A 22,639-nucleotide genomic window follows, 5' to 3' on the forward strand; every position below is an offset into this window, starting at 1 on the left:
GCGGGGGGACTTTGACGCGGGGCGGTCTCGAACCCGCGGCCAAGCGCACGGCCGACGTGGGAAGCCAGCGCGGCGAAGCCGCCGGGCCGGAAGTGGGCGGGGCGCGCCAGGCGACGTCTTTCCGGCGGGGGAGCTGGCGGCTGCTGAGGAGGGGACTCGGTGGCGCCGCGGCCCGGGGGCAGCCGGCGGTGAGCGGCGACGGCGGCGGGGACCGGCCGGGGCCCGGGGACAGCCGGGCGCGGCGGCGGGGGCCGGGCCGGGCGAGGGGCGGCGGCGGGGGGTGACACGCAGGCAGGGTGGGGGGCGGGGCAGGGGCTAGGCCGCGCCGCCCGCCCTTGAGGCCGGGGCTGGGGCCGCGTCCCCCCGGGTCCCCTCACCCTCCCCCCGGGTCCCCACTCACCGTCCTTGGGTGGCAGCGCCCCGCGGGGGTCCCGCAGCGGTCAGCACCGATCGCCGCGGCCGGTAACGCCAGTTCTGTCCCCGCAGGCGATTGATCTTCAGCCATGTCGTTCATTTTCGAGTGGCTCTACAACGGCTTCAGCAGCGTCCTGCAGTTCCTCGGTAAGGCTTGGGTCGGTTCACCTTGTGCCCGTTGCCAAAGTTCACAATTTAGCGATTAAAACAAATCTCTTCTGGGGTGCGCAGCAGAGAAAGCTGCAAATCTATACAGATTTTTTCTTTATACTAGTGAGAGAAACTTTTAGAATATTTCAGAGTGCGTGGCTTCATTTACACACCAAGATAAGCCTGCTGGAGTTGGTTTTTTTCCCCTCGCTCGTTTGTTTTCCTCCCAGGTTTGTACAAGAAATCCGGAAAACTCGTCTTCCTGGGCTTGGACAACGCGGGCAAAACCACACTGCTGCACATGCTGAAGGATGACCGGCTGGGGCAGCACGTCCCGACGCTACATCCCAGTAAGTCCAGCAGCCTCTGAGCCCTGCCTGACTCACCCTGTGGGTTGTTCCTCCGTCATTTTGGGGACACGGTGTTGAAAGATGCCTCTGCAAGTCTTAACGCCGCAGCCAAGGTTGCAGTTGCACGTTGGTTGCCCAAGCTGAAACAGATTTATATTTTTCTCTCAAATATACAACATAGAGGCTGGGAATTGGTGCAGGTCAATTAAGATGGCGTCGCCTCTCTTGGGGAGGGAGTTTCTAATGAAAAACATAATAAAGTATAATAATTGCAGATTAATAAGCATGTGCTTCAGCGGGGAGGTAGGAGAAATTTTTTTCTGCTTATGATTTTGTGAAACAGCTCCATTTCAGTGGCTGAATTCTACAGGGAATTCCCAAATATCTGTCTCTGTGATGGTAACATGAGCCCCCAATAAATTCTGGCCATGGCACCTACTTTGTTTTCCTCAAGCACAACCCATATTTTTCCTTTTCAGCATCAGAGGAGCTGACGATCGCTGGAATGACCTTCACGACTTTTGATCTGGGCGGCCACGAACAAGGTAAGAGTGAAGTTGCCGAGTGGGAGACACCAAATGGGGTCAACCTTCCCATTTCCACGACGTTCTCCAGCCATCTTAAGGAAAAATCTACCAAAAAGGGATGTTGAAAAGTGATAGCAATTAGCAGTACCTAATTATTTGTTGCCTGAAATGATTTATGGAGCAATATGTGGAAATAACCTCCTGGCTCTAGGATACCAGTTGTTTCAGTGGTTCACTACTTTAATTCTGGCAGTTTGGCAAAAAAAAAACACTGGCAGTTCACACTCTGCTGCCTGAAATATCTTGAGCCATGGAAGACTTGAATGTCAGAGGCTTATTCTTTTGAATAATGGCTGAATTTTTATTTCTAGACTTTCTGGGAGTTCTAAGAAAAGTTTTTCTGCCCCCCCTTTTTTTTTTTTCCCCCCAATGCGCTTGCTAAAAAGACAGCTGTGGTTGCTGAGGCTTAGTTAGGGAAGTGGAGGGAGTGTCACTCCAAACTGTCAAGCTTGTGCAGCCCCTTCCCCAAAGGGTTTTCTCTTGCCTCAAGGAAATTGTGATGAAGAGGGTGGCTCCTTTTTTGTGCTTCACCGGGCAGTGTCTGTCGCTTTTGTGTTCCAGCTCGCCGGGTCTGGAAGAACTACCTGCCAGCCATCAACGGGATCGTCTTCCTGGTAGACTGTGCGGATCACTCGCGGCTTATGGAATCCAAAGTTGAGCTTAATGTAAACTTTTTTTTTTTAAACTTCCCCAACACCTCTGAGTAGCTAAATTATAAATAACATTACTTTGGGGGGCTGGAATAAGTTCACAGCATATTTTGAGTCTCTCAAATTATGAATGTTTGTTCTGCCTCTGCTTAATCCCTCTGTCTTGCTCGTAGGCGCTAATGACAGATGAAACAATATCCAACGTGCCAATCCTTATCTTGGGTAACAAAATCGACAGGCCCGAGGCAATCAGCGAGGAGAAGCTGCGGGAGATCTTTGGGCTCTACGGACAGACCACGGGAAAGGTAGGGAGGCATCCGAAGCGTGGGGCATCTGCTGGCGAGGGCTTGTGGGGTTTGCTGCTCCATCCAGAAACTAATTGAGGTTGTTACTGTGAGTTCGTCCACGATATTGATGAAGCTGAATCTTTAATCATCATAATAACACCCTTGGGCAAGTCTTAAAACTTGCAGAATTGTGCAAAACACGCTACCTCTATAATGATTAGGGCATTAGGTGTCAAGCTGGTATTTTAACGTCGTCTAGCTCTTCTGGCTTCATTACTCTGCATTTCCATGTTTTCACCGGTTAGAAACACGATATTTAGAGAGAACTGATCAGCAGCGTTGGGTGAGGGTAGTATAACACCCCGAGGCTGCTCTTGGCACTATCTGATGCGCGCGGTGACAATTGCTTCCTGCCTCAAAAATGGTTTGTTTCGGTGTTTTTAACTGCTGGCTCCAAAAGTCCCATGGGCAGGTCCCGACCGAGGAGCAGGGTTGCCCGCTTCCCCGAGGGTGGCAGGGCTGCGGTTCTGACCTGTTTTTTGGATTTCCACAGGGAAACGTGCCACTGAAGGACCTGAACGCGCGTCCCATGGAGGTGTTCATGTGCAGTGTGCTCAAGAGACAAGGCTACGGTGAAGGCTTCCGCTGGCTATCGCAGTACATTGACTGATAACTCGGGACAGACACACGAGTGTGACTCCTCTGGACTGATCCTCTTCACATGGACTTTTCTATTTGAACGCGGAAGGTTTTCTGACCGCGTCACCGGCATTGACCAAGAGACTCCTGGTTTTTGGCTGCCCTATGGCACAGTGGTGACACACGACTCTTTTCCACGTGACGGGGAGACAGCACCGTCCTGCACACGGGTGCGCGTTGTCCCTTTCAGTTCGGTTACAGCGGGGCTGGTGTGATCCAGGAAGGAAAACTCTGCACGCTGCACTGTAACGGCTGAAAAAGAGAGCACGTCTCACCACTGTGGTTAATTGACTTAAAAAAAAAAAAAAAAAATTATATTTTTTAAAGAAAGTGTTAATGTAAACAGCATCCCTTCTAACTTTTTAGTTTAACGTTCATCTTGTTTAGTCCGGAGTCTGGTTAGGGTTTTTTAAAAAAATATATTTAACGGTATTTAGATATTTCACAGATTACTGAACCAAGGTATCACGGTATTAGAACTCCTCAATAAACATAGCGTTTGGGCTTAACTGAGCTGGAGGGTGGCTGTGCTGTGTCACGCCGAGCGACGACCAAGAGGGTGCCTGCAGGACTGATGTGTGCAATCCGAGCTGCTTTAGTTTACGGGGATTTTTTGTTGTTTTAGTTGGAGAAAAGCACCCGCCAGTACGCCCGGTGTAGGGGTTTGGATGCGGTTCCCCCACAGCCGGGCCAAGGGCCTCGAATCCTCTCGCTGCGCCCGTCCCAGCGAGAACCACGAAGCTGTTCTGGTGGTAGCAGCATGGAAGTGTTTAACGTTGGCATATCATGAGGTTATTAATGTAGACTAAACCAGTTTCTTTTATACTCGACGGACTTTTTTGTCTGAAGTTTCATTACTGTCTAGCGCTCGTTTTCAGTTAAATAAAGACATCTTTCTCCCCCGAAGGGGTGGTGATCCTCGGTCTAACCTGGTGCAACAGAGCGCACGCGCCTGGCCTAGCCATCCCTGGGGGTAAAACACAGCGCGAGTGGAAAGAACGAACTCACCGTTGCTGGGTCTTCTTCGCATCGATTCTCGACGTCGATTTATAAGGCTTGAAACCACCTTTAGCAGCCAGCGACGCTTTGGAGGAGGGGAAGGCTGTCGGGGAGGGAAACTGAGGTGGGATGGCAGCCCCACCTCGGGGCTGGTAACCGGGCACAGCTGGGGCTTCCTTAACCAAGGAAGGGGCTGTGGGGGCAGCTTAAATTCTGCCTCCTGTTCACTCACAGACTTCTGGGGAAGTTTTAACTCTCTAAGAGGAGCTCTGCAAGTCCTGGTACCTACTTTTTTTTTTTTTTTTTTTTTTAATAGAGAAGCTGTGGCACTTCTTCAGGCTGTGGACAAGCAAGCCCACGGCACGGACACCGCTTCACCCCGGAACTCGAGTGCCAGGCATCGAACCTGCAAACGCGGCTTTTGCAAACAACCCTTCCCGCCCCTGGGGAAAGCAAACCTGTATTTCGGGAGGGAAGCTGGGCCGGCTCGGGGCGGTGGAAGGAGGGATGGCGGCACCTGGCCCGTTAGCTATTGCACCGGGAGGGGGTCAAGAGGCTGTGGGGGAGCGGGGAGGGAACCGGCGCCTCAGGGAACCCGCGGCCGCTCCCGCCCGGCCCGGCCCCGGTCGCTCTGAGGGGCGGCGGAAGCGCCGCTAACGGCCACGTCGCGCGCTCCGCCCCGCCGCCGCCGCCAATGGGGAGGGCGCAGGGCCCCGCCGCAGCCAATGAGCGAGGAGGGCGTGGGGAAGAGGCGGGAGCAGCGGCGGCGCGAGGAGCTGCCCGGGGGTCGGCGCGCGGCGGGGCTGTGCAGCGCGCGGGGTTTCCTTGCTCCGCTTTGCAGCGCTTTGCTCCGCTTTGCTCCGCTTTGCAGCGCCCCGCATGCAGCCCGCGCCGCGGCCGCCGCCATGGAGGAGGAGCAGACTTGCTGCGTGGTCAGCATCTCCAGCTCCCCCGACTCCCCCCAGCCGGCCGCTGGCCCCTGCAGCTGCAGCGGGGTGGTGCTGAGCCGCGGCCCCGGGCTGGTGCTGTGCCACGGCGCCGGCTTTGCTGCCTTCCTGCGGGACGGCCCCGCCGCCTGGGCGCAGCCTCATGCCCTGCTGCCCGATGCCTTGCAACCCTGCCTGCGCCTCCTTGTCCTGCACCCCTCAGCGGGGACCCGCATCCCAGCCCTCAGCCGTGATGCTCCAGCAGCACCGCGCAGCCCGGCTGGTGCCTTGCAGGAGCACGAAGCCCAGCTCCTGGCCCTGGTGCCCTGCAGAACCTTCCAGAAGGCGCTGGCACAGGCGTTCGGGCAGGCAGAGCAATGGCGCTTTGGCGGGGAGGCAGCAGGGGCCGACCCGCGGGCCCTGCACTGGTTCGCCTGGCTGCGGGTGCCCGGCCTGGACACCCCTGCGGGCGGCTGGACGGCGTGGGCGAGCGCCGGGTGCCTGCGCAAGGGCGAGGGGCTGCTGGCCTGCGGCTCCCCCTTCGGCGCCCTCTGCCCCGACCTCTTCCTCAACACCCTGAGCAAAGGGGTGGTCAGCAACACGGCCGGCGAGGAGAACGCCCTGCTCCTCACCGACGCGCGCTGCCTGCCCGGCACTGAGGGCGGCGGTGCCTTCTTGCCGTCCGCCGCTGGCTCCCGCTTGGTGGCCGTCATTGCCGCTTCCTTCTGCTGGAAAGGCGCCGAGTGGGTCGGGCTCACCCTGCTCTGCTCCCTCGCTGCCATCCTGCGCAGCAGCGCCGGCGTCCTGGACGCCGCCGGGGTGGCGGTGCCGCCGGTGCCGGGGCGGGTGGCCGCGGTGCAGGCGGCAGGAGGGCAGGACCCCCTGGGTTGGGTGGCGCTGGTGGAGTGCGGGGGGACGTGGGGTTCGGGGGTGCTGCTGTCTCCCCGCCTGCTCCTCACCTGCCGGCACGTGGTGGAGGCCGGTGACCCGCTCTGCGTGACGCCAGCGCCTGGTCCCAGCCGGTGAGTGTGGCTGCCTGTGTCCCCTCGCCTTGTCCCCGAGGTCCCCCTGGCTGTGACATCTCCTGCGCCGTGTCCTTAGGGCCGCCACCGTCCTCAGCGGGCACCTGGTGTTCGCCACCGAGGAGTCGTCCCCCTTCGACGTGGCGGTGGTGGAGCTGCAGGACAGCGTGCCGGGCTTCGTCCCCCCGCGCCCGGCACACGCCTTCCTCCCAGGTAAGTGTCCCGTGGGGACATGGGGTGACAAGGTGTCGGGGGTCACCCCCTTGCACCCACCTCCCGCCTCCCTCCCACCCCAGGCGAGGAGGTGAGCGTGATGGGCTTCGGGGCGCTGGGGCGGGCGTGCGGCCCCTCGGTGACAGCGGGGGTCCTCTCGGCCGTGGTGACGGTGGCCGGGCGCCCCGTCATGCTGCAGACCACCTGCGCCGTCCACGGGGGCTCCAGCGGCGGCCCCCTCGTCTCCTCCCACAGCGGACACCTCCTGGGTAAGCTGGGGGTCTCCCGTGGCGGGGGGTCCCATGCGTGTCCCCCGGATGGACACCGTGACACGGGCGTCACTCCTGTCGCCGCCAGGGATCGTGGCCAGCAACACCCGGGACGCCAGCGCGGGGACCACCTACCCCCACCTCAACTTCTGCGTTCCCATCACCATCCTGCAGCCCCTCATCGCGCGCTACCGACGCACCAGGGACCCCAGCGCCTTCGCCGAGCTCAACCGGGCGGGCGAGGGGGTGCGGGCAGCCTGGCGGCTCCAGCGGCAGCCAGGACCCCCCAGCAAGCTCTGACGCCCCCATCTCGGGGGTTCGTGCCAGGGGCAGAGCTGCCGCGGCCCCTCTTTGGCCCCAGTGGTGTCGCGGCTGAGCACCCAGGCCCCGTGGCACTGGTGGAGGGTGGGTGTCCTGTGGGGGGACACGACATGGTGCTTTTACCAGCTGCTGGCGACACCAAATTGGGGGCGGAGGGGGGGGGTTGAGGGTTTGTTTTATTTTATTTTTTTCCCCTGGAGCCATAAACGCTGTGAGCTGAGGCCCTGGTGTTCTGTGATGCAGAGCGGCTGGGGTGGCAGGGGTCCAGGCTGGGGTGTGGGTTGGATTGGGGGGGATGCTATAAGGGATGTTTTGAGTCAGGGTCTTGGTTGAGGGAGTGGAGAGGGGGTTAGTTTGGAGCTGGGGTCCCAGAGAGGGTCAGGGGCTGGGGCCATATTTGGGGGGACCCTGTGGAGGGAGGCCAGATCCAGCCCTGTGTCAGCTGAGTGTGGGGACCAAACCCTCCCAGCCCACCCTACCTGAGGGCCTCTGCCCCCACTAAAAGGGGGGAGCACCCCCCCAGCACCCTGTCTAGGGCTGGCGGGTGCTGATGGGGCATGGGGGGGTTTTTTGTGGGGGGGGGAGCAACGGGCGTGCGAGTGTTTGACACAGCACAGGGTATTTATTTCACAGCCGCTACACAACACCGGGGGCCGGGGCAGCCGCGCAAGCACAGCACTGGGAGCCTTGCGGGGGGGGGGCACAGCTTCTCTATGGTGTTTTTTTGTTTGTTTTTAATTTTTTTCCCACTTTTATTAGCTCCGTTTGCCCGGTTGAAGACCACGCTGCAGCACACTAGGCCTACAAGGCTCTACCCAAAAAAAAAAAAAAAAAAAAAAAAAAAAAGCTCAAATTCACACAAGTGTGGCCCCCCCCACCCTGCTCACCCCCTCCTCGGGTGAGCACCCCGACACCCCGTCCCACACGGGGCCGGGGTGGGGGGGACACGCACCCACCCCATGCCCCTCCGGCAGTGGGGAGGTCACAGGGACCCCCGGTGGGGGGGCTGCCACCCGGCCGTGCCACTCGCCGGGCTCTCCTGCTCCTCTACCAGATGTAGCCGCCGTCGTCACCCTCGCCTGCTTCACCCTCCTCTTCTTCGCCTTCCTCGCCTGCCTCTTCTGGCTCCTTCTCCTCCTCGTCCTCCCAGCCCACGCTGCTCCCAAAGTCGCCCGAAAACCCTGTCGCCTCGTCTGCGGGGACGAGGGGCAGAGGCTCACGGCCGGCTCCCGGGGCTGCAGCCCCCTCCCCGGGCGGGAGGCTCCCCCCGGCTGCCCCCCGGCGCTCACCGCAGTCGGGGCTGCCGTGGCCGCGGGTGCCCGTCAGCTCGGCCCCGTGCTGGTCCACGCACCAGCACTCCCCGCCGCCTGGCTCGCACTGCGCCCGCCGGTAGTACCCATCCTCATCGCAGCTGGGGATGAAGGTGCCTGCGGGGAAGCGATGACCCCCCCACAAACACGTGCAGTGCAAGAAGAGCCCCCCATGGAGCTCCCTGTCCCTCCCCTGCCCCACCACGAAACAGGGGCCCTGGGAGCCCCAACTCACCCGGCTTCATTTTGGCTGCTTCTTGGATCTGAATCTTCTCCAGCTCCCTGAGGCAGGGCGGCTCTGCAGCACCCCCACACGCCGCTCTTAGGGTGGGCGTGCAGCCCCCCCAAAACATGGTGTGCAACCCCCAGCCCTTCATCACGCATCCCCTGTGGTGTGCATCCCCATGACCCCACAGCCTACAACTCCCATCCCTGCAGCATCCCCCCCACCCCAGTTGTGCATCGCCCCAAATCCCATGGCATGCATCCCCACAATCCTGCTGTGTGCATCCCCCTGACCCCACAGCCTACAACTCCCATCCCTGCAGCATCCCCCCCACCCCAGTTGTGCATCGCCCCAAATCCCATGGCATGCATCCCCACAACCCTGCTGTGTGCATCCCCCTGACCCCACAGCCTACAACTCCCATCCCTGCAGCATCCCCCCCACCCCAGCCGTGCACCCCCTCTGCCCCGGCGTGACGCACTTTCCCTCCAGAAGCAGAAGCACCACTCGGGCGCGGAGACGCGGCCGTCCCTGGAGGTGTCGCAGGAGTTGAAGAAGGAGCGGATGCACACTTCGTACTTGTCCAGGTTGATGGCAGCCAGCTCGGCCGCCTCCAAGAACAGATCCCCGCTGGTGTCCAGCCGGGCGAACATCCACCCCACCGCCTCCTTGCAGCTGGCCGCCACGCTCCTCTCCAGCGCTGCGGGGCAGGATGCGACCTGTAGCTTCCCAGCTCCCCTGGGAACAGCCCCCCGTGTCCCCTCCCCACATAGCAGGGGGCTCTTACCGGTGGCGGGGCTGGCGGGGAGGCCACTGGAGCCGTTCTGCTTGGCGTTCTCCCGCAGGAGCTGGAACCAGTCGCGCAGGCGGTCGCCCAGGTCGGCCAGGTCCTGCCCAGTGCACGGTTCTGGGGGGAGTCCAAGGGGGTGGCGTCGGGCTGGGCAAGGCTCAGGGACACCCCCCCGGTGTCACCCGTCCCACTCACCTTGCTTACCATCACCGGTGGGAGCGTGAGGGGTGGGGCAGGGGCACTGCCCCTCGCACCGCACCGTCAGCTGCTTGCTGGCCAGGCATGCCTGCTGCTCCAGCTTGCACTGTGGGGTGGCAGCGGGACGTCAGCCAGGGAGGGGACACGGCACGGTGTCCCACTCCCCGTGGCGAGGTGCCACCATCCTTACCGCCGAGCTGTAAGTGTGGCCGTCGGAGCCGCAGACGGCGGCGAGCGGGGCGGCGTGGCAGGGCTTGCAGCCCCCGTGGCCCTTGGTGCCCGGCAGCTTGATCCTGCGTGGGGTGAGAGGTGCAGGAGTGCGATGCTGCGCCCTGTCTCCACTGCCACCGGCTCAGCCCTGTCCCCGCCACCCTCCTACCTGTGCTCCAGCTTCTTGCGGCTGATGCACATGGCGCGCTGGTAGCCCTGCGCCACGCACACCTTGTGCCGGCTGCACTTCACCTTCTGGCAGGGGTCCTTGGTGGTGTCCAGGGCTGGGGGGGCAGAGAGGGGATGGGGCAGGCAGGGGTGCAGGGGAGACCCCCCAGGGGAGCCCCGGCAGCGCTGGCCACCGGCCGGCCCAGCACAAAGCACCATTGAGGCTGCAGCTGGGCAGCCACCGCGGCGCCAGCTGCCGCTTCCCGGCACGCACCGGCCCCAGCACCGCTCCCGCCGGAAGGAAAAAACCCGGGGGGGTGCAGGCAGAAAGTGTCCCCCCCCATGCTGGGTGGCACTGAGCCCACTGCGTCCCATCCCAGCTCCATCCCAGTGGTACCTTCATCCCCAGGCTGGTTGTCCTCCCAGCTCTTGATGTAGTCATCCTGCAATTGGGGGAGAGCCTGGATGAGCGCAGGTGGCAGGAGAGGTGACACCGGGGCCAGGTGTGCCACCGTCCGCTCAGGGCCACCAGCCTGGCATCACACACACCCCCCCAGGCATCCCCCATGCCGGGAGGGGAGCAAGCAGGGGTGGGGAGCAGCCTCCTCCCCCCAAAAGTGGGCTGCTGCCGGGGCGAGACAGCACCAGCAGCCCCTCGATGCTCACCTCCACCTCCTGGCAACAAGACGGCGAGACAGCCCAGCCGACACCAAAAAAAAAAGACAGAAAGATAGTGAGTGCCCACTGTCAGCCCCAGGGCAGCCCAAAGCCCCTGCTGCTGGCCCCAGCCCACGGTGACGGGCACTCAGTGCCAACTGGGCACCCCAACCTTCCGAGGTGCCCAATGCTCCCATTACCAGCCCCTAATACCACCAGCACCCACCACCAAGATGCTTCTCCATCTCTGGAGGGATTAAACCTTCCCCCATTGCCTGGGAAAGGCAAGGAGTGGGGAGGGATGAGCAGGAGGAAGCCCCCAAGGTCCCCCGCGTGGCCAAGATCCCTGTGGGTGACAGCCCTAATGCTGCCACCCCGGTTTTTCACTACCGAGCCCAGAGGGAGCAGGGTAAGTTGGATGTCACTGCCTGTGGAGACAGAGCTGCTCCCCGGGGGCCCCAAAAGCATCCTGGGGGCGGGGGGAGCAATGGGACTGAATGCCTCCCAGCAGGCAGCACGGCTCGCCCCGTGGGATGCTCTGGGGTGGATTTTGTGACAATAAGGCAGGAGCATCGCTGCCACCCTGGGGGGTGGGCAGGGTTTAGGATGGCAGCTCGAAGCCGCGGTGCGGGAGGCAGCTCCAGAGGGGATGTCTCTTCCTCTGGCACAGCGACGTTTGCACCGCAATCGATAGCCCGCGTTCCTGTGCTGTGATTAGTAACACTGCGGCGCCCGGCAGCTCCCTGCGGCGTGGCTTTCGGCACAGCCACCGGCCTCCTCCCCGCCACACGGTGGGTCACGCTTCTCCCCCCGCACCGGTGCTGCAGGGTTGAAAAACCCACAAATCCACGGGATTTGCTTATTAATCTGCGCTAACCGCTGGCAGGGCCACAGTCCCTGGCCCTGGCACAGCTGGGTGGGCTCCATGTGTGCTGCTAGTGGGGTGCTGCCAGTGCCTAGGGATGGGGGTCTCTCGGCCCTGAGTTCCCCCCGGGGATGCCCAGAGTAGGGAGGGCACATCCACATGTGCTCCCCCATGAGCATCTGCAGCTGGCTGAGGTTCCGTGTGCCCAGCGCTGGCATTGCCCAGCAGGTACGTTGCTGGTGGGGGTCTCCAGGGAGGCATTTATCCCATCCCCTGCGCCCTCACCAGTGCTCTGTCTCCCTAACTGGTTTATATGGGGAGGTGGCGGTGTCCCCCACCCTGCCCACGACAGGGCACATCTCCCAGCGGCACATCCTTGCTGCCAAGGTGAACCCGAGTGCGCATCTGAACAAAGACCAGAGGGGCTGGCTTGGGGTGGGGGGTGGCTCGGCATGTGTCCCCTCCCCGCTCGGCTGCTGCAGGTCCCCTGGACCCCCTGAGATGGGACTGCAGCAGCATGCCCCCACCCTGGAGGACACGAGCTGGGGGTAACATGGGGGCAGGGATGTAAAGTGAGCCCAGGAAAAATCCCCAACTGCCCCATAAAATTAAGGATTGGAGCTAAATGCCATTCAGGCAGTTATTAAGGGCTGCATAAAAGCAAGGGGTTGCTGGCTCCTCAGCCAAATGTGCCAGGTCACCTGCCATCGCTCTGGCAGCCTCTGCATCTTCATCTTCATCCTCACCCTCTCCGCCTTGTGTACCCCCTGTCCCCAGGGACCATCAGCCCGCCAAGCCAGGGCTGGCCCCTGCTGTGGCACCCCGCGGGATTCAGGGTGGTCCAGGAAGACACCCGTGTGTGTCCCCACCTGCACTGAGCTGTCACCAAGGGGCTGAGGCCACAGCACAGCCCTCCCCGCTGCCCGTGAAGGGCAGTCAGGGCCTGCCTGCACCCCTGCCTGGGCCCTGATGTGCTGCTTGGGGAGAGGGTGCAGGCGACAGCACCTCTGGTCCCTGGAGGGGGTGGCTTTGGTGTCAAGCCTTGGCCACGGTGGCCTTGGCATCAGCCACGCCAGCTTTGGCGACAGGCACGGTGGCATCGGGCAGGGTGATGATGGGCATGGTGGCCTTGGCGCTGCCGTAACCGGGGAGCATCCCCCCGGGTACCGGGGACGGCAGCCGCCCACGGCCGCGGCGGGATGCAGGCAGCACCGAGCATCCCCGGCCGCCTGTCATGGGGCCGGGCCCGGGGCCGGTGCCGGGGTAGGGTCGTGCTGCGGAAGCCGCAGCGGCGGGGCGGGGAAGGTGGGGAAGGGGCTCCCGGTGCCCGGCGGCGCGTCCCGTCCCCCCACCCGCGCCCGTCCCCGCCCCCGACTCACGTCTCGGAAGCGGTTCCAGTGCTTGATCCTGCCGCCGTACTGGGAGATGGAGGAGAGCCATTGCTCGTCCTCCATGAAATTACCGGGGCTCTCCCCCGCCGCGGCGGGGCCGGGGCCGGGGCCGGGGCCGGTGGCGGGGCCGGGGCCGGCGGCGGCGGCGGGCAGGAGCAGGGCCAGCAAGGCCAGCAAGGCGCGGTGCCCGCCGCAGCCCCGCATGCTGCCGCAGCGCCGGGGGGAGCGGCGGGAGGGGAGCGGAGCGGCGCGGAGCGGTGCGGTGCGGTGCGCACGGGGAGGCGCCGGCGGCGAGTGCGGCCGCGGGGCGGCACCGGGCGGCACCGGCGGGAGGGGCCGGGGCGGGGCCTCCGCCGCGCCCGCCGCACCTGCGCGCCCGCGGCGGGGCGGGGGAGCCGCCGGCACGGCACGGCCGGAGCCCCGGTCCCTGCCCTGTCCCATCCTGCATCCCTCATCCCGCATCCCTGGTCCCCTTTCCAGTCCCCATCCTGCATCCCCCGTCACTGCCCTGTCCCCATGCTGCATCCTCTGTCCTTGCCCTGTCCCCATTCTGCATCCCTGGTCTCTACCATGTCCCCATCCCACTTCCCACATCCCCTGCCCCTGCCGCACCCCCATCCTGCATCACTCACCCCACATCTCTGGTCCTTACCATGTCCCCATCCCGCGTCTCCCAGTCCTGCCACATCCCCATCCTGCATTTCCCATCTTTTCTGTAACCCCATCCTGCACCTCCTGTCCCTGCCCTGTCCCCATTCTGCATCCCTGGTCCCTGCCCAGTCCCCATGCTGCATCCCTGGTCCCTACCATGTCCCCATTTTGCACCCCTGGTCCCTACCATGTCCCCATCCCACCTCCCACATCCCCTGCCCCTGCCACACCCCCATCCTGCATCACTCACCCCATGTCTCTGGTCCTTACCATGTCCCCATCCCACATTCCCCATCCCTGACACATCCTCATCCTGCTTTCTCCGTCCTGCATTCCCCATCTTTACTATGTCCCCATCCCATGTTCCCTGTCCCCATCCTGCACCCCTGGTCCCTGCCCTGTCTCCATCCTGCATCCCTGGTCTCTGCCCTGTCCCCATCCTGCATTCCCCATCCCGTGTCCCCTGCCTCTGTCCTGTCCCCCAACCCTGCATCCCCTGCCCTTGCTGTGCCCACCCCCTTCATCCCTATCCCGTATTGCTATCTTCTGACCCCTGTCCCCATCCTTTATCCTCTGTCCCTGCCATGTCCCCACCCTGCATCTCCCTGTCCCTGTGATGCCCACTCTGCAGTCCCATCCCTCAGCCACCCCAGCACAGAATTTTGGGGGTCCGGCGAAGAAGCCAGGCCCTGCCCCAAGGGAGGCTGGGGAGCAATAGCGGGGCAGGCAGGTTTCAAACCACCACTTTTGGGTTTCCCCCTCCTCTCAGCCAGGGAAAGGCAGACAGGGTGGGCACAGATGCACTTGCAGGGACATGTCTGTTTTCTTGGATGGTGACAACTCACCCCGGCTGCAGATGCGAAGGAGCAGTGGGGGTGCGGGGCCCCGTGCCTCCGTTGCTCCTTCACAGCTGCAGATGGGGATCTCCCAGCACACACACACATGCTGCATTTAAGAAAACAGTATCGTTTTCAACTTTACGGTTAATGATGAGCTGTGCTCCTGCCCTGGGCTCCAGCGAAGCTTGCTGCCGAGCAACATGATGGCATAAAACAACTTTCTTCTTCCCCTGCGCAATAAGGATGCAAGAATCTGCAAGCGGGGTGGCCAGCCTCCAATGCAGCCTAGATGGGGGAAAGAAGCAGAGCTGCAGATTTCAGTTTTAACAAGTTTTAGGCAAGTTCTAAACTCTCAGGTTGTATCTTGCAGATCCGTAACTCTGCCTGGTTTAACAGGATTTCAATTCATTGGTGCAGGACCATGCATAAAACACAGTTTTATCATGCTCAATATGAAACTGTTCTATTTAAGAATAATGATAGAAAAGGGAAAACTCTCGGTATATCCATCGTGGTCCATTTTTTTCTGGCCCCAACCCCCCCAAAAAAGCAGGTGGTTTGTTTCATTTACACGAGTAGCTCCCTTTGTGCAAGAGTAAGGGGGTACAACACCCAAATTCTGCCCCTCTCGTTTGTATAATAAGCACTTTTGTTTCAAAAGCACTACAGGCAAAGCAGAGCTGTAACTCCACCAGACTCACGTGCACCCTTAACATTATACAAGGGGATCAAGCGAGATGTAAGTTTAAGTACATGCACAATGATTTGCTGGATCATAGCCTAACCTCCAACTCTACGGATGAGAGGAACAGAGCAGAACCCTTAATTCTGCCCAGGGACGGAGCTGTGAAATGAATTTAGCTGTGCCAGGCTAGAGCAACGGGATAAGCCGCTTACCGCCAAAATTCAACCAACTTCCAAACAGTCACAGAAATAATTGTCATTAAAACATGTCTACACTAGTGGGACATGGAGGAGTGTCCTCAGATTAGCCCTTTGCTTTATAGAAAAGCCGTGTTTGCCAGGTCAAAGCTCCCCCCATGTTAGGGAGGTGGCAAGATAAGTCCACCTCGATGAAGAACAACTCGGAATTGCCAGTATTAGGTGACAAGGGTGGAAAGCAGGCGTGACAGAAATGCCACCAATGCCCTCTTACGTTACAAACCCAGTAGGGAGCAGCTTCCTGAGGTGCATCTCCCCTTCCTGCGGCAGGCAGCAGGGCTGCCGGCTGCACGAGCAGCTCGTAGATCTGCTCTTCGGGCAGCTGAAGAGATTTGCCAAGTACCTCTTGAGGCTGGCGGAAAGATGACAGCGACCGGAGTTAAGTGCTCTCAGCACCTCCTCGCGTTGGGCTGCTAGCGAGCGTGCCGGTGCTCTGCTCGCCGAGAGAATGGCTTTGAAGGCTCTTCCGCCTCCACTTAGAAGGCACAAAAGCATTTGTCTGCAAGAAAAAGCAGAGACAAAAAGCCCAGTGGTTGTAATTGGGCAAAGGGAAACCAGCAAAACCACCGACAATTTGATTTCCTGGCAGGCTTGGAATTGCAAGCAGAGATGGGCAATTTGGCCCTGGAAATTAGGGGAAAAAAAAGAAAGCCACCCTGAATCCTGACTGCCTCCCACTGGTGTTTGCACATGCAGTCAGAGCACGGCCACACAGCCAGCTCGCTTCAGGAGAGACGAAATGGGATAAAAACCTCTTAAAAATGATCATTAGTACAAGCGGGTGCTGCCAGAGCAGCCCGGTCCATAGCTAACACGCTCTCTGCCTCAATGACAGTACGATTCCACATTCAAGGCAGCAACCAGGAACAAACAGCAGCAGCCGCTGCCACCGCCCGTTTGTTGCAAAACAACTAAACACCAGCATTTTCCATTTTTCAAAGCGCTCATCCCTGGGCAAGTTGAAAGCATGTGTTGCTGTTCTTACCAAACAGGGAGGTTTACAAGAAAAAAAAGTCGTCTTCAGATCTCTGAAGGATTCACAATGGTATCAAAGAGTTTTGCACTTCTTTTAATGGAGAAACCACCTACAAGGCATATGGTTTTTGACACTCTCCAAAATGGTCACCGGAAAGAACTCTTACCATAAATGCTTTCTTATTAACATAGTTGTGTGCTGGAAGTTTAATTACAGAACCTATCAATGCAACAGGAGATAAACACTTTGCTTTTGAAGGGATTTAATTTATTTGGAGATGTACATCACACAGGCACGCTGCTGGAGATCCAAGCAATGCCTGACCTCAACAGCATTAAATCATGCTCCAGGGAGCTCTCTTAAATACTCTTTTTAAGAACAAACTTCCTTCTTCTGAAGTAAAGCCATGCTTAAACTTCAGTGACTCCCCCAAAGCCACCTGCACCAGGTTTTCTAGTTATTTTCTTGGAAAACAAACAGGCAACAGACAACAAACAGGCAACTTCATGACGTTTCGGTTAAATGCCACGGTTCCTGGCTGCAATGTGCTGTGGAGGAGCCATGAGGCACCCCCGCCTGGAGTTCCCGGGTTCCTGTCCAAAATTCTTGTCCTATAAGAACATATTTCACCGATGAGCGGACCCGCTGTGGCAGCCGCGTTGCTGTTTCAGAAGGTCAGCTGCCCAGACGTCGCGTAGTAGCCAGAGGCGTCCGAGGAGAACCTTTGGGAAAGACGCACCGAGTCCAGCTGCACCTCTCCGAAGTAGAAGTTCTCAAAGAGCTAAAAAAGAGGAGAAAAACCATTTGAGGGGCACCTAGAGAAATGCAGCCAGCAGCTGATCCACAGGTCTCTTATAAGAGCTGTCCCTGCAAAAAGCCCCTACTCATAGACTTGTTTTGCCTTTAATGAAGCTATTCTTTAAATTATTTTTCCCTCTAGAGCCTGCAGTTGGCCTGTAAAGCAAACAGGGTGTGAAGCGAACATCTCTTCTTATCTACAGCAGCAGTTGCTCAAACCTTCCCTACCTTGCTTTCTGCCTGTCTCTCATTTCGGGAGCTTGGGGAGCGTGTTCACCGCCCCGAAAGCCACCACCTCGGGGTGGCTCTTGGGCTTGCAGGTTCTGTAGAAGCGAGGATTGAGGCCAGGATGTTTTTACTAATCCAGGCCACAGGATGGATGACTTAGAGTGACGGCTCAGTCCTAATTCAAACTAGGAGGCTTGAGGAGCAAGCCTCTTCATCCCAGCACTGACCCTGCTTTGTTCAACAAACCCTTCTTTGTTCGGCAAAGACTCGAGTGCAAATTAATGAAAGCAAAGCAACTCTGGGACCCGGGGGGCGTGTCTCTTCTGATTAATCCAATCTATGAAGCAGAGCAAAAAAATGACATCAGAATTTCTTATGGGGAATTTCAGCGATATTGCTGGAAAGGCATCGCGTCCAAGCGCGGAGTGCTCCTCCCGTTCCATTAAGTCGCAGGAAATGGCTCTACCTAGAAACATCAGTCGTGCCTGATGAAAAGCTTTTCAGCAGAGATGCTAATTTCAAAACTCTGCTTAACAGGAGCTCTGTGAGACACCAAGGGCCTAAGCAGTGACATCCCCCCACCACAGAGATCTCCAAAATGTCCATTCCATCTGTCTCCTATTGGATTTTCTATCTGTCCCTGCAGGCGTCAGCTCAAGTAAGTCGAACACCCCTTCCTATCATTACAGAAGGCACAAACCCTAACGGCCAGCGAAAGCCAATGTATTAATTACAACATGTCCTCCTAGAGCCAATGGTGCATCAATTCCTCCATACAGCAGATGACTGAAACCCCAAATACCTCATTAACATCTGAAAGGCTGCACTTCTCCTCCTCCGAAAAGGCATTTGGCTCTGCCTGGCACTGATTTGGGCATGACTGCTCTTTTGTTAGTTCTCCCAAGGGTATTCTCCTTTGCAAATATCCCTTTTTTTCTGCAAGGGGACCAGCTAGGTCCACAAAGGACAAATGTCTTAGGGAACGCGATTCTCTGCCCATCTTCAGGGCAGAGCAAGCAGGAATTCAGCCAGGGAGCACCACTGAGGTCTTTGGGCCACAAACCAGACGCCGGGCGCTGTGATGAATCCGGCCCTGCTCCAGCCTGCCAGCTCACCCAGACAACTCTCCACTCAGGATTTGGCTGAGGCCAGCAATTCCCCATCGACGCACGACAGTCAGGATGGGATTTCTGAAGAGAAGGGGTATTTATGCGTGCAGAGCCAGCTCTCGGCGGTCTCTAAGCCCCTGCTTCGGTTTGAAACAGCTGCAGCTGCAGTTGGACGTGTCGCAGAGCTCTCGCTGCCAGCAGCCCCCTGCCAGGGACCACCTCCTCCTCCTCCTCCAGCCTCCTGAGTTGCCCTTCAAACCACTTCTGCAAAAAGCACCTGGGTTAGCACAAACACCACGAAGAACTGGGTTTCTTTGCACTGGACCATTTAGTCCCAGCGTGCCTGCCTAGGAGAGGCGGTGGGCAGCATTCAGCTCACCTGCACCTCGTCCTGCCTTTGGGGTGACGCTTGTCCCTTATGACCCCCAGCACAAGGACTTACTTCGCACAGGGCCCGAAGTAATTCACCGCTAATCGCTCAGGCTTGTATTAAGCCGCAACTGGCTGCCAGTTCTTCCCAGCACATACTTGGCAGGAGCCAGGCGCCTCGCTACGGGGGTCACGCAGGTCCCCATCCCAGCAAGAGGTCCCTCCACAGCAGCCTGGCTTCGGGGGACACTGTGTGTGCGGCTAAAGCGGGGCACCCCGTTGAAAAGGAGTTGTGCTGAGGGAGTGTCTCAAACAGGGAGAGGAGGAAAAGAGAGAAGAGAAATGACTACAGCCATACAAACTCCATTTTATACAATTAAAGATTTATACAATTAAAGATTAATTCTGTTCCCAAAAGCCTGCGTAGTTCATGCTAGAGGACTTAGGATAAAATGTCTCATTAATAAGAGATGGGAGTAAAAAGGGGGTTGGTCTCCTTTCTCTTTCTGTTTTGGCTGATCTGGGAAGAAAGGATGATTTCCAGCTCTCCAGGGCGTGCTGCAGTGCTTGCTGCCAGTGTGCCCGCTCACCCCAAAACTTGACACCTCTCTCTGACAAAATGGTCATTCATATCAACACTCCTTTCCTTCACAGAGCACTCTCCACCCAGGAAAAATGGAAATATTTTCTCTCCATTCCTAATGGAGTGATAGGTGTGCTGGTAAGCTAGGAGATAAAAGGATTTTAAAATGATTTTTTTTAAAAGAGAAGGGGGACAAGATTCTGTAGAATAAAATCTTTGTAAACATGAAGAAAACAAACAAAACGCTGGGATGTGCCGGTCCCATCAGCAGCCCCCGAAGTCAAACCTTTACACGAAACAACCAAAGGAAGAGTCTTTCAAATACTTGTTTATATTATCTCTGCACACCACAACCTGTTTTGCTTATGAAACACATGTACTTCAAAGCAAAAATTAGTTAATGAGACAAACCCTCGCCCCCAGCCCCTCTTGTCTCAGGCACATGGGACCAGAAAGACAATCAGAAAATCCCAGAAGACCCTGCCCAGGTCAAGGGCCCTCCATTTGTACACTGCTCTGAGTGAAGCAAAACCCTTGTACCAAAGCACTTTGTATTCCCTTGGCTTTTTTAAGACCTACCATCTCCCATGTGTCCAAGCGTGTGTGTGTTTCCCAGGGAGAACGCTGCTGGAACTATTGATTTTTGGTAATGTAGCTGTACTTTATGAGAGTAAACATGCTACAGGATTTAGAGGACAACCACTGACATTTTTTTTCTGCTCTCGTTTCAAGCGGGCTTCTCACCGATGCTTCTTTGCTCCCCGAGGGCACCCGCGACAGAAGCCACTGGACGTCAGGCGTGGGGATCACAGTGGGGAAAGATGCCCCTCAAAACATCATCTTCCAAGACCCCCAAAACACTGGGAGCTGGCTTCCCATCACAAAAGCATCCTGCACTCAGGTCCCTGGGGGCCTGGGGAGAGATTTCAGAAGGCTGAGCCTCTGCTTTCGACTCTCACTTCTATTTATCTTGGGGAAAAGCCAAGCAGAGCCGAGAAAGATATTTATATCTCCCCTCTCTCCCCAGCCACCACGGAAACACTCTGGTTTCGGAGGAGGCCTATAGCACAGCTGATGAAATGCCTCCTATAAAAGCATTTCAGCATTTTTTAAATTCTGGGCCAGGAAAGAAGATACCTAGAGGTTGTTATGCTTCATGCACAAATGCTGATAACCCTAAGACTTGCCTAATCCCCCTCTTGTCCCTTCCCACGGGTGCCAAGGACCCACCTTTCCCCAAAAAGGCCGCAGGGAGCATGAGGAGGAGCAGATCAGGAGCAGCTGGGGGGAGGCAGAGGGAGGAAAAACGCAATCAACCCGCCCGGTTACTGAAATCCGTGTCATTTGATTGGAGTGGGACGTGAGGCTCAGCAAAAGCACAGTAATTCTATAAATCCAAACACGCTGAAGGATTTATGTCCTCACTGCCTAAAGAATAAATAAGAGGTTGGGGGTTGGGATTTTTTTTTTTTTAATATTATAAATGAAAATGAACCTGATGGAGGTAAAGGTCAACTTACGAGTTCAACATCATGCACGCTGTGCAAGCTACTAACTCCCATCAAGGGAATAGCACTTACCAGACTAAGTGCCCCCTGTCTCCCTGCTGCCTTCCCAAATTAAATCAGAACCCAGGAAGGAAAGAGCATTGTTAACTTTTAACCCCAGAGACAGCACCTCTAAAGCAAACGAGCCAGAGATGTGCCCTGCCTTTCAAACCACAGCCGAAGGCTTGGAAACCGCTCGGCGAGGATGCCGAGAAGGACACGGCATCTCCCACGGCGAGCGGCACCCCAGGACCTGCACGGGACACAACCACACCAGTGGCGATGAAAGGCAGGCAGCCCTGTGGTAGCTCCCAGAGAAAAAGCTTTTCTCCATTTTTTCCCCCAAAGCCATGTATTCTGAACTGGGAAAAGCCAGCAGGACATCTGTCATTTCTAACACCCCTATTTCTCTCATTTAAGACAATTCCCTTCAGATGTTGGAAACCCTTCTTCTTCCGAGGTCCGTTCCTCTCCGTTACCCACAAATTACACAGCAGGGCTCCCTCGGGATGCAACAATCATTTTCTGAGGGAAGAAAGAGGCCAAAGACTTGTTTTGGGAGAGAAAGAATCACACATCAAACCACTCACTCCTTGCAAACCTGAGCCAAAAATGCTAGTATAAACTTCAGCCCCCAAAACCACAAGAACTTCCTTATCAAAGGCAGAGCAACAGAATGCCTTTTTTTTCCGCATATTTTCCCCCCTTTTGCCTAAGGCTTTACCGAAGCACGGTAGAAATAAAGGCGAAGGGGGACAATTCCTTGATAAAGCAGTTAAAACGTGTGTCTTAAATGATGTTGTGCTCCCGAGAGCAGGTATTTGTCAAGCAGCCATCCTCGGGGGCTCGCTTCTCGCAGACAACCCTCCCGGAATGAGACAGCACCTTTGTGTTCAAACCTGGAAACAACAGTAATAAATCACGGTGCTAATCCACGTAAGGACAGCAGCAACGCGTCTCAGCTCTGGTTATGAAGAGCAGAGATGCCAGCACAAACCAGTGCTTTTAAATCACCTGTCACGGGCTCAACAAGCATGAGAAATATTAATGGATTCGCCTGGAGAAGCACTGGGCAGCGCGAGGACAAAGTAAGTCCAGACAAGGGAAGGGAGTAAGAGGTATTTAAAACTTCCTTCACGTAATCTCTGGCTTGCACTCACATTGCCTGGCCTGGATTTTGCTGCTAGCATCAGGATTATTGATCAGTTTTTAAAGCCTTACGTTGTCTAATGTAGTCAGCCAAAAAAGGACCCATCCTGAATTAATAAAAAGTCCGAGCAGCTCTGCCAAGAGCCTCGGTGCTCAGAAATGCCGAGGGAGCGACGATTCACTGCAACGCCTTGCTATAGAAAACTACCACCAAAGAGCAGCATTATCACAGGATAAAATGCATACACGCACATCTACATACATACCCCCTCAGTCTGCGGGGAGCTCGCTTTGTTGTGAGCTCCAGCCACAGAAAGCAGTGCCGTAGGGTAGGGGTATTATTGATTAACGGTACAAAACTGTCCCCGGTGAATCAGCGCTGGCATGTAATGTCATTAGCCTGTGACCAATCAGCCTCAGAAACCCAGCTGCCCTCGGCAGGGAGCTGAGAGGGGCGTCCTGTTTGCTGTATCTGGAACGAGCACTGAAATCAGCAACTTCTGAGGCGCTCCGGGAACCCACGGCCGCGGATGAGCTCGCTGTCGCTCCTGCTGCGCAGCCCCCGCCGAGGATGGGATGCCAGCAACCCCTTCTCCTTTGTTTCGCCCAGGTTGAAGGTGTTTACCTAGCAAAAAAATCCCTTCTAGGAAGGCATGCGAACAGGCTGAGCGCCGCTCGTCTCTGCCATGCGCAGGATTGCTTTTGATCGGCAACCCAGCGCTGTGGCCGTGCAAGATTGCACCAGG

The 22,639-nt window shown here is 57.6% G+C and overlaps 4 protein-coding genes across 5 annotated transcripts in view; 2 read left to right on the top strand and 2 right to left on the bottom strand.

The window, feature by feature from the left end:
• Positions 1-98: 98 nt before the first annotated feature.
• SAR1A (secretion associated Ras related GTPase 1A) lies at positions 99-4,043 on the top strand. Its single transcript, XM_065638983.1, has 7 exons — positions 99-188; positions 487-561; positions 795-914; positions 1,394-1,459; positions 2,063-2,166; positions 2,325-2,456; positions 2,992-4,043. The coding sequence occupies exons 2-7, from the start codon at positions 504-506 to the stop codon at positions 3,106-3,108; spliced, it is 597 nt and encodes a 198-aa protein (XP_065495055.1). The 5' UTR covers positions 99-188; positions 487-503; the 3' UTR covers positions 3,109-4,043.
• Positions 4,044-4,895: 852 nt separating this feature from the next.
• On the top strand, positions 4,896-7,029 carry TYSND1 (trypsin like peroxisomal matrix peptidase 1). The gene is made up of 4 exons (XM_065639033.1): positions 4,896-6,084; positions 6,164-6,297; positions 6,381-6,566; positions 6,655-7,029. The coding sequence occupies exons 1-4, from the start codon at positions 5,042-5,044 to the stop codon at positions 6,864-6,866; spliced, it is 1,575 nt and encodes a 524-aa protein (XP_065495105.1). The 5' UTR covers positions 4,896-5,041; the 3' UTR covers positions 6,867-7,029.
• A 716-nt stretch (positions 7,030-7,745) lies between these two features.
• SPOCK2 (SPARC (osteonectin), cwcv and kazal like domains proteoglycan 2) lies at positions 7,746-12,906 on the bottom strand. The gene is made up of 11 exons (XM_065639034.1): positions 12,691-12,906; positions 10,456-10,464; positions 10,187-10,232; positions 9,791-9,905; positions 9,602-9,704; positions 9,409-9,517; positions 9,211-9,330; positions 8,905-9,123; positions 8,433-8,495; positions 8,177-8,314; positions 7,746-8,080 (listed from the first exon to the last, which is right to left on the bottom strand). The coding sequence occupies exons 1-11, from the start codon at positions 12,904-12,906 to the stop codon at positions 7,935-7,937; spliced, it is 1,284 nt and encodes a 427-aa protein (XP_065495106.1). The 3' UTR covers positions 7,746-7,934.
• Positions 12,907-16,214: 3,308 nt separating this feature from the next.
• The window catches only part of ASCC1 (activating signal cointegrator 1 complex subunit 1), a 36,798-nt gene continuing 30,373 nt past the window's right edge, over positions 16,215-22,639 (bottom strand). For both annotated transcript variants that reach the window (XM_065638936.1, XM_065638935.1), the window contains exon 10: positions 16,215-16,891. In XM_065638936.1, the coding sequence (XP_065495008.1) occupies positions 16,778-16,891 (114 nt within the window). In that variant the 3' untranslated portion in view covers positions 16,215-16,777. The remainder of the gene's footprint in view (positions 16,892-22,639) is intronic.

The sequence above is a fragment of the Caloenas nicobarica genome, chromosome 7 (genome assembly GCF_036013445.1).
Source record: "Caloenas nicobarica isolate bCalNic1 chromosome 7, bCalNic1.hap1, whole genome shotgun sequence".
In the NCBI taxonomy this organism is placed as follows: Eukaryota; Metazoa; Chordata; class Aves; order Columbiformes; family Columbidae; genus Caloenas; species Caloenas nicobarica.